This window comes from Pundamilia nyererei, unplaced genomic scaffold (genome assembly GCF_000239375.1).
Source record: "Pundamilia nyererei isolate P.nyererei 1_Seehausen unplaced genomic scaffold, PunNye1.0 scaffold00031, whole genome shotgun sequence".
NCBI classification, from domain to species: Eukaryota; Metazoa; Chordata; class Actinopteri; order Cichliformes; family Cichlidae; genus Pundamilia; species Pundamilia nyererei.
Window position 1 is genome coordinate 2896125 of NW_005187432.1, and position 14524 is coordinate 2910648.

Sequence of the window (14524 nt, forward strand, 5' to 3'; positions counted from 1 at the left end):
GTTTGTGTTGGGTGTTCCAGTTTCTTTTTAATCACATAAAAGTTCCGAAAGTTGTGTTATTTACAAAAAGATTACGTCATACTTACAAATTGCTCTTGTCAAATATAAAATAAAAAATAATTCTCATCAGATTTGTTCTTAAGAGACATTAAATAGGTTTTATTCTAATGCTGTTTACCAAATATTTATTGAAAATTTCAGAGGCGGGGCACATGCAGGTTTTTAGAGTGGATTCATAAAGGAACAGTATTGTACAAATAATAATAATAATAATTACAGTTTAATCAAAAAAAACAATTTGTAGCACCTTGAGTGTTTTGTGATTCTGCACAAAAGCACATCTGTGGTTGTATTCAGAGCAGCACCGGGAGCATCGAGAGAGGGAGGCGTGGTTGTAGGGGAAGGACGAGGGAGGATTGGGCTTAGGGGGAGTGGAGCCTCTCTCTGCTGCTGTAAGTGTGCCACCGTCCACCATGGCATCAAATGTCCTTTTCCTGATGTCATTCCCATTAGTAAGTTAAAGTCATGTGATTCTGGCCCTACAAGGGCGAGGAGCAGTTTCCCCTGGTCAGCGCTTTCATGACAGGGCCTGGGGGACTCTTCTTCTCCTTGCTGGAGTGGATCTTCTTGGCAACAAAAGAAAAGACAGGCTTTCGCTTCGCGGGGAGAGAAGATGAAGGTTGTCAGATCTCAGCATGTGGGTGTTAATATATACCCTCTGACCCTGTCCTTCAGCGGGGAGCAGGGGTGTGTCTAGCCAAGGAAACACACAGGTCCGACCTCAAAGCCAAACCTCTGGTTGGATTTCCCAAAGTCATTCAGCATGACGTCAATGATGGGCAACTGGTCGATGCGGGGAGTGTTGATCTCCAACACCGTCTTTGAATAGCCCTGCTTCGCCTACAAACACAAAAGGGCGCACAGGGAGGCAGATATTTTGTTAAGGTGGTTCAAGTAAAGTAAACTAACCATGTTAACCCAATTTCCTTCAGGGTCAACCTTCAGGATCAATAAAGTTTTATCGAATTGAATTGAATGTTAGCGCAAGGTACTAAATAATATAACATTATTTAAAATATAGATGGTTTTGGCACACGATACTCCTGAAACAACTGACTGATTAAATAACAAACAACAAATAATAATTTCATAGCTAATTAGTCTATTAGTCAAACATTGCGAAAAAACCCCAAAAAAACCCAAAAACAACATCAACAAACTAGTCTTCAAGCTACCTGATAAAAACCTTATTAAATTAATGCAACTCCAAAATAGTGGAAAAAATATAGTTTAAATTGTAATAGCTAACACATTACATGTAATATTACAAAAATTCGTACCCACGTACTGAATTCTATAATTATAGTATCGATTACATCCAGTGAAACCTAAAGTGACATTTGCCTTTTAGTCTAATACATATTTATACAGTGCTTACCAAATTTAACCCAATGTAAGGTTTATGTCCCAAATGAACAATATCAGTAATTACAGAAATCAATTTTTATGTTTACGTTTTGATCAAGATGCCGAGTTAAAGTTTATTAATCTGTTTTGGTGGTTGAAAGTTATGCTATAAAAACAGTACGCTGTGAACTCTCTGATCTTTAGTTTTTGACAGATTTGTAAAATAGTTGTGTTTTTCTGTTTCTGTGACAGTGGTCTAATAAATTTGTTAATCAATGTATGCTGTAGCCTCTGACACTCCGTAGACCTCCTATACACACAGCAAAATGTGTTTCACTAAGAATTAATTCATTGGATCCAGTTAAACTGATCACCATTTTGAAACAGGCTCTCGTTTTAGTTAAAGATCAGTGCTAACTGATCCAGTTATAGCATGTATCTACTTTTAAATGCCCTCATTGAGTCTATTAACCTTGCACTTGATCTCACTCTTACTCTATTCTCTCCAGGATAAAAATTACTTAAGATTTCTCTACAGTAGTCTACATATTTGTGAGGATTAATAGGATTTCATGGGATTTAGAAAAAAAGTTTAATTACAAACTGAAAGTTAGAAAATTAGTGTTTACCGAGCAGCCGTCCATCAGCGGCCTGATGAAGGGATTATTGTCATAAGACATTTCCTCGTCATTGGAGCCCAGGAAGCGCAGTGCCTTGTCATAGCTGTCAGCATCTATATCGTGCCAGGCCACAGACTGATGGCAAATGTAGGTGAAGTTCTGCCGAGCTGAGGAGCTTAGCAGCTTCAGGAAGGTCATCTGCACTGGGTTGATGGCGTTGTCTGCTGCATCAACGTAGCTTAACTGGGGAAACATGGAGAGAATGAAAAAATCTGAGAGAGGGAGAAAGGATGTGGTAAAAGTTGGAAAGAAGAAATATAATTATGGTAATGAGAGATGGAGTGAGGTGAGTGAAGCTGAAAAATAGTATGAGACAGGAATGAAAAAATGAAGTAACAGGAAACAAGTGGAGGAACAAAAGGAAATTGAGGAAAGGTAAAATGCAAAGCATATGAGAGGGAGATGTATAACAGGGGAAGAAAGGAGAGATGTTGGTGGGAAAGAGTAACTGTTAGCAAGACAATATGATAGAGGAGCAAAATTGAAAAACTTATCTGAAAAGGATGTGAATGTCTACTGGGAGGTAATAGAAAAGAAAATAAGAGCTGTGCGGGTTGACTCACGATTTTGCCACGCTTAAATTCACTGAACCATGAACCTGGAGACTCCTTAGGCCAGTTAGATATTCTAGCCTGCAATAAATATCACACATTAATTAAATGAATTACCAAACTAATAAAGTGCTAGTATTGCCACTGCTGTAAACAGACAGTTAACATATAACTGCAAATAGCACTAATCTTTGTCAATACCCTACTGAACAGGGCTATGTAATTATAATGTGTTAGTATTATGATTATTATTATTATAATAAAGCAGATCAATTGTTGATTGACTGCGAGAAAAGGACAATATGTTGGCTTCAACTGTATATAATCAGGTGTCAATGTCACTTGCCCCTGTGGATTTCTTGTCTGGGTAGATGCAGGTTTCTCCACCTGCCGTGAAGTTACAGAACACTTTGATGGTGTCTCCTATACAGCCCTGGTTTGGATCAATCCAGTATTCACCTAAGAGAGAAACAGGGACATACATAAGGAGGTGGTATGATGAACAGCTTGAAAAAGACTGCTTAACTATGTAGAAATACACATTTTTTTTCTACTATAAGTCACTTCTAATATATAACTAAATGTTAAAATCTCAATTTTACCATCTGGGAAATCAGGCTGGCTAAGATGCAGGTCATTGCAGGTCCTGGCTGGGTTATCTTGGGTGCCCATTGGGAACTTCATGCGCTCAATGTCCTGTTTGAGGTTGTTGAGAGATCCAAAAACATCCTCCATTCCCTCCACGCCATCAACGCCGTAGTCTGCCAGTGGCTCATCTTCCTGCATCTCAGCTTGCCTTCTGGTCTTTCGGGAAGACTGCTGGATAGGCAGGGGCTGGATGACATCAGCAGGTGGACCCTGCAGCACAGAGGTTAAAGGTCAAGTGGAATTTTTGTAAACTACACTTTTCTGTCTAACAGTACAAAAGTCTAAAAAGTTCACAAATCACAAGGTGAAGAAATGACCTGTGGGCAACTGTTCAAAACCAAAGTACTTCACTCACAATAATAATTACAATTAAGGAGCCGGAACCATGCCATCATGTTTTATTTAGAAATTACCACAGTAATTAATAGACTGAAAAAATATTTGCTGATTAATCCCCATGATTTACTAAACCAGCAACTCACTAATTTTAGTTTGTGAAAAACTGTTTAGTATCAGTCTTTATTGTTAATGTAATGTAATGTTAATGAGCATTATGTACAATGTATAATTTAATGACAATAAACTCACAGGTGGTCCGGGTGGCCCAATCAATCCAGGGTCTCCCTTCTGACCAGTTGAACCCTGAAAACAAAAGTCATCATTGATTTCTTTTATTTAAAGGAAGCCTCTTCTTTTAAAAACAATGCAGAAGAAAGATTACAACTTACAGTTGATCCTTTTGCGCCCTTTTGTCCTTGAGGACCCTGAAGGGAATTAAGGCAATATTAACAGGTGAACAACACTGAATCAAAGATGGAAAACATGTTTGTTCGGCAAGATTTGTAACTTACAGAAATTCCAGGAGGACCAGGAGGGCCAAGAGGACCCGATTGACCATTAATGCCCTGAAAATTTAAAATAAATGATGTCAATCAACATGCAGTGAATAAATGTGTAAAATAAGATATGAAGTCGTATCTATTCAACTCAAAATGTCTTGCAGTAAAGGCAGTGACAGATAACCCATTTTCATTATTGATTATTTGCAACAAAGTGGCAGTACAAGAATAATTATTAGAACACAAACAAACTGATGTTCAGTGTAACTTAACAGGCTTCACATTTACTGTATAAGCTAATTTAATGACTGTATGGGATACTTACAGACTCTCCCTTGCCACCTGCAGTTCCCTGGGGTCCAGGAAGACCTCTGTCTCCCTTCTCTCCAGGTTCACCAGGAGGTCCAATTAGACCAATTAGACCTGGGTGACCCTAGAGCCAGAAGAAGAAGCCAAATCAAAATATATTAAAGGGGCACGGAATCAGTTCAAAAAGAAAATATTTTTACTAATTATGTTACATCATTTTCATATCGGCAATATTTTAATGTTTGTACATTTACGACCAACAAGAAAAGTAAATATGCTAATTCATATGTGAGTTTGTTCACAATGACTGGCAAGATGGCCTTAACGCTGTCTTATTTCTGCATATAAATAATTAGTGTGTTTATTGCAGTCATCATATTTAACAATGGTGGTCTGTCTCAGCACCTGCTGGTGAGCAATGTTATGACCATCTGCTTCTGACTACTGCATGCTGGCATTAAACCAATGACCATTACGAAGATGATATTATTGGGCTTATACATATTCATTCACTGCATTAAATCACTGTGTGAAAGACTCCTCACAAATCAGAGCCTTTCTTCTTCTCACTGGGAGTGTGAACAAAGAGACAGGCCGAGATATTTGCTTACTTCGGGAGCTTCAGATAAGGTGCATAAGCAGACACAAGAAATATAAAATAAAGCAATTTGAGATTAGCATCGTAATAATGTCTTGCCTTCTCTCCCTTGTATCCAGAGTCACCTTTCATACCAGGAAGTCCAGGTGGTCCCTGTGGAGAGAGAATCAGGTTGTCAAGTCTAACTGTCAGTGTGAAATGAATTCACACTGTCTTACAATGACAGCCGACACTGATCTCTGCATTTGTGTTTACTATTCAGTATCTTCTTTGCAGAGCTACAAAACTAACGATCACACCAAAAACTTTATTGTGTCATAACAATCCTGTTGAAAATGGCTGATTTATAAATATTATGACTAGAAAGCAGTTCATATTCCAGATATTAAAGTATTATATGGGGGCGGTGCAAGGAAATGTCTTACAATAGGACCAGGAGGGCCATCTTGACCGGAAGCACCAGAGAGTCCTTGCTCACCCTGAAAATAAGAAAAAATAGTATTTTTTTATAATTAAACAAAACAATTATTAGGAGATTTGCCAGTAATACTTGCTTATAAAATGTATAATGGTGCAGAAAATGTGATTATCAAAGATCCACTCACAACAGGGCCAGGGATTCCACGAAGACCCTCAGCACCAGACTTTCCAGGGGGACCTTGGGGTCCCACAGGTCCAGTTTTACCAACAGGTCCTTCTGCTCCAGCTTCTCCCTGTAAAACAAAGTAACATCAGTCCTTATCATCATCTTCATAAGTCATTCACGAGTAGTGTACCGTTTGAAAAGCAAACTTCTGTAGACAAAAAAAAGAAAGAAAAAGAAAACAAACAAATCCATGTTAACTGTATTTAACTTTCTCATCAAATGTATAAAACAGATGGTCTTTGAATATTATGCACACTTATATACAGCCATGGGTAGCAGATCCAAACAAAACAAGAACCCACATATTTATTCTGGCAATTGTCAAAACTTTGCAGGGACCTTTGCTTTGCAATACAGGCAATAGGCTATATCATACCGTTCACGGTAATACCGGTGTAATGTTGGGCAACGATAGGAAAATGAAATATCGCGATAGAATATGGGTAAAACACGCATGCGCAGTGCCTTTGTTTACATACGCACATGGCGGCGACGCAGAATGAGAAGGGCGAAAGCGGATCGTTGAATGAAACGGATGAACCAGAATTGGTAGTGGTGTGGAACTGGTTTAGCTTTCATCCGTCAGATACACAACAAAGCACTATTTTTGGTAGAGCATGCTAGCAGGTCGTCGTTATTACCGTGTTTTTTGGAAAATACGGCACACTTAAAGTCAATCCTTTGATTTTTCTGAAAATCGACAGTGCCCCTTATAATCCCGTGTGCCTTATGTATGAATTCTGGTTGTGTTTACTGACCTCGAAACGATTTTATGTACACGGCGCTTGAAAATCTGTCAAATGTTTCAGTATGTCTTTGCTAAGCTACGAAGCCACACCGCTTGATGGATTGTCGGAGCATTACGGCTATCGTAGGCAGGCGCCTCGCGGAGTGATACGTACTGTGCTTCAACATAATATTACCGTATTGTGTGTATAACCTCTTTTTAAGTTTTGTGGATTTTATACATGGTTATGCTGAGGATATGTCGGCCAATTTCCACTGGAAATGCCTTTTCGTTAAACTGTCAACAAGGAATTTGCATTTGCACTGTTAATTTTTTATATAACTTTAATGCACTTAAAAAAGCTGCTTGTTTAAGTGAAAATACATTGATGTTTTGTTTTTTTGCACTAATAAAGTTGAGGAGTTGTAAAGTATTTTGTCTAGTGTCAATTATATCGTCAGTTATATCGTTATCGCAACTTTTCAAAAGTATATTGTGATAAATATTTTTGGTCATATCGCCCTGCTCTAACAGGCAAAATCCTGTGGTACCAACACTATATGACCTCTGTCCAACTTGATAATTAAACTAATCCTGTATCTCAAAGTCATACATTTCGATATTCTGAATGTTCTCTGCTGCAAAAGCTTAGAGTGGAGGGATTTGAGGATTTGCGACGTCAAAACAGACCAAATGTTACCAGGTCACATCTGCTGTCTCTGAGCAGGAACGACAGATTTTTATGTATTGAAGTTCCAGAGATGTCATATTGACTAGGATGATAGGAGGAGCGGATTAGATTGTTCTGACAACTAATTAGGCCTGGATTTGACACTCAAGGATCACCACGCAGGCTTTGGCTTGTCTCCATCAAATCAAGTGTAATCCTTTACCTCAGTGTGGATAGAATGTGCACTTTGTCCATATGTCCGTCTGTGAGTGTGTGCGTGTGTTGAAAATAAGTCAGAGATGGAGACTGACAAAAATACAAAAGAAGTGATATTTGTCATGTTTTCTGTTTGTGCAATTCTTTAAACCGTGTGATTTGTGTACAAAAAAACCCCAACACAATTTAAAACTTTCAATGATTTTTAAACTTTTTCAGTCATTATCTTTGATTGTGCAGAAAATTGTGTACTTTAACAAAACAATCAAATCTGTTGACAGTCTCAGAAATAAGTTGTTGCTATTAATTTGTCTATTTGTGTGCAATTCAGCTGAAGAAAATGTTAGAGCAAAAGCTTTGAATGGATGTAGCTTGTTCTTTCCAGAATTTCTAGACATTTCTTTTTGCTGGAAAACATTTTTGCAAATATTTTAAAAATTTGGCATTTTATTTCAACATGCAAAGAAAGACATTAAGGAGTTGTGACAATCTTGTTGGCTCACAGTTGCTTATGACACATCCAGCAGTTTTGGAGCAGCCTTATTACTCATGTGGAGTCCTTTTTTTACTAGCAAATCCCTTGGCTGTTTTTGGTCTCTGCCAAATTCTGACTGAAATATCTTACTCTTTAAATGGTCCACTATGTTCAGTAGCTATTCAGTAGATTTGTCTATCTGCCATGTGGTCGTGAACAATGGATTTTTTTAGCCTTTTTTAGTGAAATCAACTGAAATCATGCTAACATTTTGACATATTAACATAATCAAATTACTGTACTCAAAAAAGTTGAAAATCACTATATAAGCTGAAGGTGAAGATTAAGATGACAAATCTTTGTTCATCAGTAAGAGAAATAGCTTTCATACTTCATAGGATCAACACGTTTATTATATTCAAAAGTTAGGTTAAATGCTGTAATATAGTTATAATTACCCAAACTTTAAAAAAAATTAAAAAGTATATATTAACACCGTTCAAAACACGATTATAATTTACAAAATCCTACTTTCTCTAACTTACCTTAGATCCCTTTTCTCCTTGTCTGCCTGCCTGACCTGCTGGTCCAGCGGGTCCCTGGGAAAAACAAAGTTTAAACAATATGAGGATTTTGTAAGCACATACTTGGAAAACAAATCATTGTAAAACCTGCTAAAAAGCACACACCAACTGACTTTGTCCCTAAAAGTAAAATGATCCAACATTTGCAAAACACACAGCAGTTTCATATACATACTAATTATTTATCTGAAGCATGCTCTGACCTTGAGTTACGCAGGACCAGGCAACATCATTGCAAGAAAATTGTCCTACATTCCAAACATACTGAGATAAAAATGCATCAGCATTTTCACCAAACAGCCTCTGGTCAAAACCTTGTAAGTGGGCTGACATTTGCCATTACAACCCATAATCAAATAGACCAAACAAAAGCCACCAGTCCTCAATGTAGGTTACAAGCACTGGCATTAGTGAATGTGTGTCTGACTGTGTGTGGATGCGGCCATGTGTGTGTGTGCACCCGTGCGTATGTGTGCTAATGTAGGCAAGCAGCCACATGCATCAATGAGCACCGAACCTGAGTCAATTTCGAGGAGATATTGGGCAAGAAACTAACGCAGAATTACCTTGGAGAAGGATGAAAAATCATATCGCTAAGTCTATTAATATGGACATGCAACTGGGGTCTAATTTGTTCTCCAGCCTCTGCCACCACCAAACTACCCCTTTGAATACAAATTCTCTGGATAAAAAATGTTTACCAGGCCAACGTTTTTAAAATGCACGCGCATCCATCCGAGCCTGCATTTTATCCCAAGACACAGAATCGCATCTAAAACATCCAAACTACTGCGCCTGATGCCTAACGAATAACATTTCTAGCAGTAAAGCACCACCACCACAGGTAGATATAGTTTTTGGAACCCTCAATCTCAGATAATGCTGCAATATCTATCCAGTGATCATTTTTCTGTCCAAGAACCCACAGGGCTGTACAATATCTCCACACAAGCCCTTTGTTGCTGATAGGACTGAGAAATGAATGTGTTTAAGCCATATCAGAGCTTTTTAATCACAATTCCTGCAGTCAAAATACTGCTAAAAAAAAAAAAGAGTACAGAAAAATGGCACTGAGATATGTTTCTCCCCTGTGACAATATCAGACTGCTCATTTTAAAGCAAAAGTTATTCCTCGAGGTCCTTAGCTGTAGATATAAATATACTTTTTTCTGCCACTAATCTGTGCCAGTGGTGATGCTGGCATTCAATTAGTCCTGACTTGGTGCCTTTTTCAGAACCACCTAACAAATATTATGTAACATTACTATGAAACACTCTGGAAATTTCCATAAAAACAAGTGCTATCTCCTAATCATCGGTATATTTTGTCCTACAGCCCATCTCGTAGGCACTGAGGTCAGTTGTTACAGCTTTGAGGGAGTCAATTTTGTGGTGCCACAATATTTTTATGCCAAATCCTCTATTATATGAGTTTTGGCGTTTTTTCTGTATCATTATAGGGTCTGTACCTTACAATATAAAGTACCTTGTGATTTGGTGCTTTATAAATAAAATTGAATTGGAAATGTGTGGAATCGGTGCTTGATTGGGCATATTCACTGGCACCACACTGCTGGCAAAAAACCAAACAAAAAACCCCAAAGAACTTGAAATATGAAAGTGTCCTTCTCTCTTGTCACACTGTGGCAGCTTTTAATATGGTACATTAACAACATGCTTTATTGATAATTGTAAAACATTACTACCGTAATTGAAAGGCATCATAAAAAAAAGCAGCCCAAGTGAAATGAAATAATCTCAGCTGAAGTCTGGTGTGAATGAAAGGGTGCAGAGTGCCTGAAATTATAGTGACAAGTTCATTTCCTGACATTAGCAGCAGCAGCAGTCCTACTCTTTCACTCTTGCTGCCAGTCAAATTCACAATACGCCAATACTGTCCTGCAGTATGACTGCTCATGGAAATTACTGGTTACTCTAGGATTTAACTAACGGAACAAATTTCCTGTGAAACCATGGATCAATTAAAGACCCAAGTATGTGATCATAAATATGTATCACCGTGCCGTGGATAGTAAAGTAGCACTAAGCATGTTAAGAATGCTGTGCCTCGAATCAAAGTATCATCGCATGCATCATTTTTGAAATGTACTCACCCTTTTGCCAGGAGGTCCTGGTACTCCAGCTTCACCAGATGGACCTGGAGGGCCCTAAAGTAGAATAGACAGAACACTTAACTCCACTTCATAAAAATGGAGGGTGATGTTACATAATGAGATATCTCTACATCTGTAAAAAGAGATACCCAGTTTTAAAGGATGGATATGAAACAGTTTTTTGGTCTCTTTTACACTCACTTCACTGTGTTATTACTAGAGCTTCCTCATTGTAAACTGTATATATTACAGCAGTAGTAAATTGAAATTGTTTGTAATAGACACTATTAGAAATTTTATCTTCATTTTTCCATTACTGTTACTTTTAATGTTAAACTCTAAGAAAGACTGCGACTAACTAATGACAGAGTAAATCCTGCTCTGTTCTCTCACATTTACAGTAATATGATAATGTTGGACTTACTGGCTGCCCAGCCTCTCCATCATCTCCTCTGTCTCCAGGCAAACCATCCAGACCCTAAACAAAATACACAAATGAGGCAGACAAAACACCATTAATCAATTATAGTCCTGAGACACAATATTATAATATCAAAAAGAATTTTCACAGATAAAAAGAAAAGGTAAAGTTATAATACTGAAAAACTGATCATATTTTCTTTGTTTTCGAGTCAACTGACAATCATTAAAATCCACTAACTCATAACCATAATTATTATGATGCATATACATCAAATTCTGTGATACTGCAAACATGAAGCCACTGATTGAGGGATAAATGCAGCACTTACAGCAGCACCAGGCTCACCAGGGGGGCCAGGGTCTCCTGGGAAGCCGACAGGACCCTGCAGACACATCGAGGCATTGAAAAAAGTGAGCTTGCTTCACATATTTGACATTGTGTCAACAACAGCTGTGGCAGAAGAAAGCTCGACTGAGAAATATGACACAATGACGCTGTCGCTGGCAGCTCTAATAGTGCATCAGTCATGGATGCGTGTATGTGTTTTTGTGCAGCTGACATACAGGGTTACCCTTGGGACCATCATCTCCAGGGGGTCCACGTGCACCGGCGGGTCCAGCAGCTCCCGGGGGCCCAGTTTCTCCCTTCTCACCCGTCTCTCCTTTCGGGCCCTAAGGAAATATAAATCAATGTCTTGTCACCATGAAGACCACATAAGAGCCATCCATACTACTTTGACAATAGGATACTAAATATGGAACAAGTCAAACATGTTATTAAAGCTGTCACTCCAACTACCATCAAAACTTTCACAAAACTGCCCAGAAGAGGAGAAAACTGAAAAAAAGCCCAACTGACTGAACTTTGAGCATCTATTTCAAATGAAAATTTCTATTTTATCCAGCAGATGATAAAGCAAATTAGTCCAGCATAGTGTCTGACTGTAGTAATAGCAATCTTTAAGCATTGGCTATGACTCAGAGCAGCAGTTGAAGCATAATTACAAGCCCAGAATCATTAACTGGTCCACTAGAGCTGAGCAATGCTGGAGCAAATGCCAGCATGGCATCTTTAAAGTTGACCTCATTGTGACGTGCAGCGCTGGAGTCTATCTGTCACTGTACACAGAAGCGAGGCAGCAACCGGATACGTCAATACATCCTGACAGACTCAAGGTGAGGTGTCCCTTGCTTTACAGAAGCAGTGGCTTAGTCTGGATTGATGGCAAAGCTCTGATCTAAGATGTTCGGGATGACTACTGTGAAAACTTTTCCTTTTTTTATACCGTAAGAAAGGAAAGCTGAGACCTTGTTTGCGGGCAAACACAAGGTGCTGCATCATAGAACACATTTTATGCATATTATGTAAATGAAATCGCCATAAAAATGTAATCAACAAATGTCATACTTTTGTCACAGAACATAAGATATTCAGAATTTTACCCTTATTGCAGCCTAGCATGTGATGGTAGATGAATGACACAATCAAGGGTGGAGCGTAGCAAATACGGCTGAGCTAATTATCTGCTTAAAAGCCCTCAGGTTGCTAGCATATCTACACATTGAACTAGATTAATCAGAGGTAAAAAATACTTAGAGGGACCGTAGAACAGCTGACAGCTGAAGTGTCATCTAATTACACAACTTAATTAGCTGTGCTAAGCAATATTTATAGGTTGATTGTTAAAACAGTCCCAGTTGCACAAGAACGCAGAGTGCTAGACTGTGTGGCAATCTCTGTTTAGATGTGTATAAGTAGTCAGTTCTCATGGCTTTGACGTTAAAAACGCTGTCTAGATTGAAACAAGAAAGAGCACTTACTCCGATACCAGGCTCCCCAGGTGGTCCTGGGTTGCCAGCCTCGCCGGTTTCTCCCTGTGATGTCACAGTGATATGTGAATTAGTTTGTGAAAAGTTTATTATCACACTGACATCAAACAGTCCAGCTTTATCAGCTAATTAGCGTATCAACTGACAACTCAGTATTTTTTTCAGTTTGTGTTTTAATAGCAGTGTCCTTGAGAAGTGGAAAGAGAAACGGCAAATATAACGAACATAATTTCAGGCAAAACTTACCAAAGAAAAAGATAGAATTTTATTTCTAGGAGCTGAAAAAGATATGAGCAATATTTGGTTCTTACCTTTTCACCCACACCACCCATTGTACCAATACTCCCAGGAGGACCTTGTGCACCCTGCAGATAAATCACAGAGACAGCAGTGAGTACAAGAATCTTATAAAAAGAAATTGTTTAACAAGCTGTAATTTAAAAAAAAAGCTAACTGTAACTGAAGCCTAATGGAGGACAAAGAAAACAAATATCAACTTACACTGGCTCCACCGGAACCCTGAGGACCTCTGGGGCCAGGAGGACCAGGTGGACCCTGTCAAAAGGCGAGGAGAGAGCGTATGTCCTTTATTAGGTAAACCTGGGGCATACGACTGCTGTTCAAACCTTTTGTTGGTGAGAGGCAACCAATCAGAAGAAAGAAAGAGTGTCCCAAGAGAAGGGCATTGAAACGCGTTGTTTCAAAAAGAGTATGAAGTGAGAGGCAGCACTGAGGTAAAAGCTACTCTCGGAGAATAAACATAAATAAGGATAAACGGCCCCCTTCAGCGATCACTTCTTCACTCTAACACATTGTTTTCTTCTTTTATAGGATGTAACTTTAATAATAGCATTGTCATAGCTGCTGTCTTACTTGCAGATGCAGTAGCAACAACATCAACAGACATGTCAGACCCACTGTTGTAGTTTACCACATTTTTTATTGTGCCTTGTCAGTGTCAGACACAGACAGGGAGAGAAAAAACTAAGCTGCTCTGCATCTGTGTTTATCGTGTGTAAGTGCTGGTGTGAGATTAAAACAGCCCTTCATGCAAAAGCTTGTTTGTTCTGACTCTTAAAAGAGTGAACAAATAATACATGATAAAACACGATGCAAAACACAGTGCACAGAAACAGACCACACGCAAATTTAAATATTTGGAATGCTTATGTTCGGTTCTTTTACATATGCTATGCAGCTGGTGGAGCCGCCAGACTCAGCTCCAAGCCAGAACTTCTAAACAATCAGCACAATTTCTCACTTCACTGGCTTATTCGTGAAAACAATACGAAAGAGAGCTGCACTCACCATTGGTCCGACGTCTCCATTCTCTCCCTTCTCACCAGGAGGGCCGGGCAAACCCTGGAAAGCAGACAAATTTTTCAAAACTCAGAGAAAAGGTCATGCGAGGCAGCACTCGAGACAAAACTGCACATTCGAAAATCCACTAACGTAAAGACACATACAATTTTGCTGCTCATTAACAGGTACTTTCAGATGATGTGTATTGAATAGTGGGGTTGTAGTGTGCAACGCAATGGAGAATGCATTAATACAAGCAGAACCCCAGCGAGTAAACACACAATTAGTCAAAAAGGACACCTATTGTAATTAAAGGGTATTGGAGGCTTGGGTATAATCAGCCTGTGTAAATTGCAGGGTGGAAACGCCATCCATCTACGTCCACAGGAAAGTGGAAACAAAGGGGACAGCCGAGGCGATGCGTATTATCCAGCTCTGGGATTCAATCATGCTTGACTGAAACAGTATGAATACACCTTGGGAAGGAGGATCTTTAACAGAAATG

General features: G+C 38.9%; 1 protein-coding gene across 1 annotated transcript in view; it reads right to left on the reverse strand.

Moving 5' to 3' along the window:
- The window catches only part of col11a1b (collagen, type XI, alpha 1b), a 79009-nt gene continuing 64485 nt past the window's right edge, over positions 1–14524 (reverse strand). The window contains exons 47-67 of the mRNA XM_005729081.1: positions 14026–14079; positions 13219–13272; positions 13029–13082; positions 12709–12762; positions 11452–11559; positions 11217–11270; positions 10889–10942; positions 10465–10518; positions 8312–8365; positions 5638–5745; positions 5458–5511; positions 5132–5185; positions 4451–4558; positions 4138–4191; positions 4015–4050; positions 3875–3928; positions 3241–3496; positions 2985–3097; positions 2651–2719; positions 2037–2270; positions 1–900 (exon numbers count right to left, since the gene is read on the reverse strand). Coding sequence (XP_005729138.1) covers positions 754–900; positions 2037–2270; positions 2651–2719; positions 2985–3097; positions 3241–3496; positions 3875–3928; positions 4015–4050; positions 4138–4191; positions 4451–4558; positions 5132–5185; positions 5458–5511; positions 5638–5745; positions 8312–8365; positions 10465–10518; positions 10889–10942; positions 11217–11270; positions 11452–11559; positions 12709–12762; positions 13029–13082; positions 13219–13272; positions 14026–14079 — 1827 coding nt within the window. The 3' untranslated portion in view covers positions 1–753. The remainder of the gene's footprint in view (positions 901–2036; positions 2271–2650; positions 2720–2984; positions 3098–3240; positions 3497–3874; positions 3929–4014; positions 4051–4137; positions 4192–4450; positions 4559–5131; positions 5186–5457; positions 5512–5637; positions 5746–8311; positions 8366–10464; positions 10519–10888; positions 10943–11216; positions 11271–11451; positions 11560–12708; positions 12763–13028; positions 13083–13218; positions 13273–14025; positions 14080–14524) is intronic.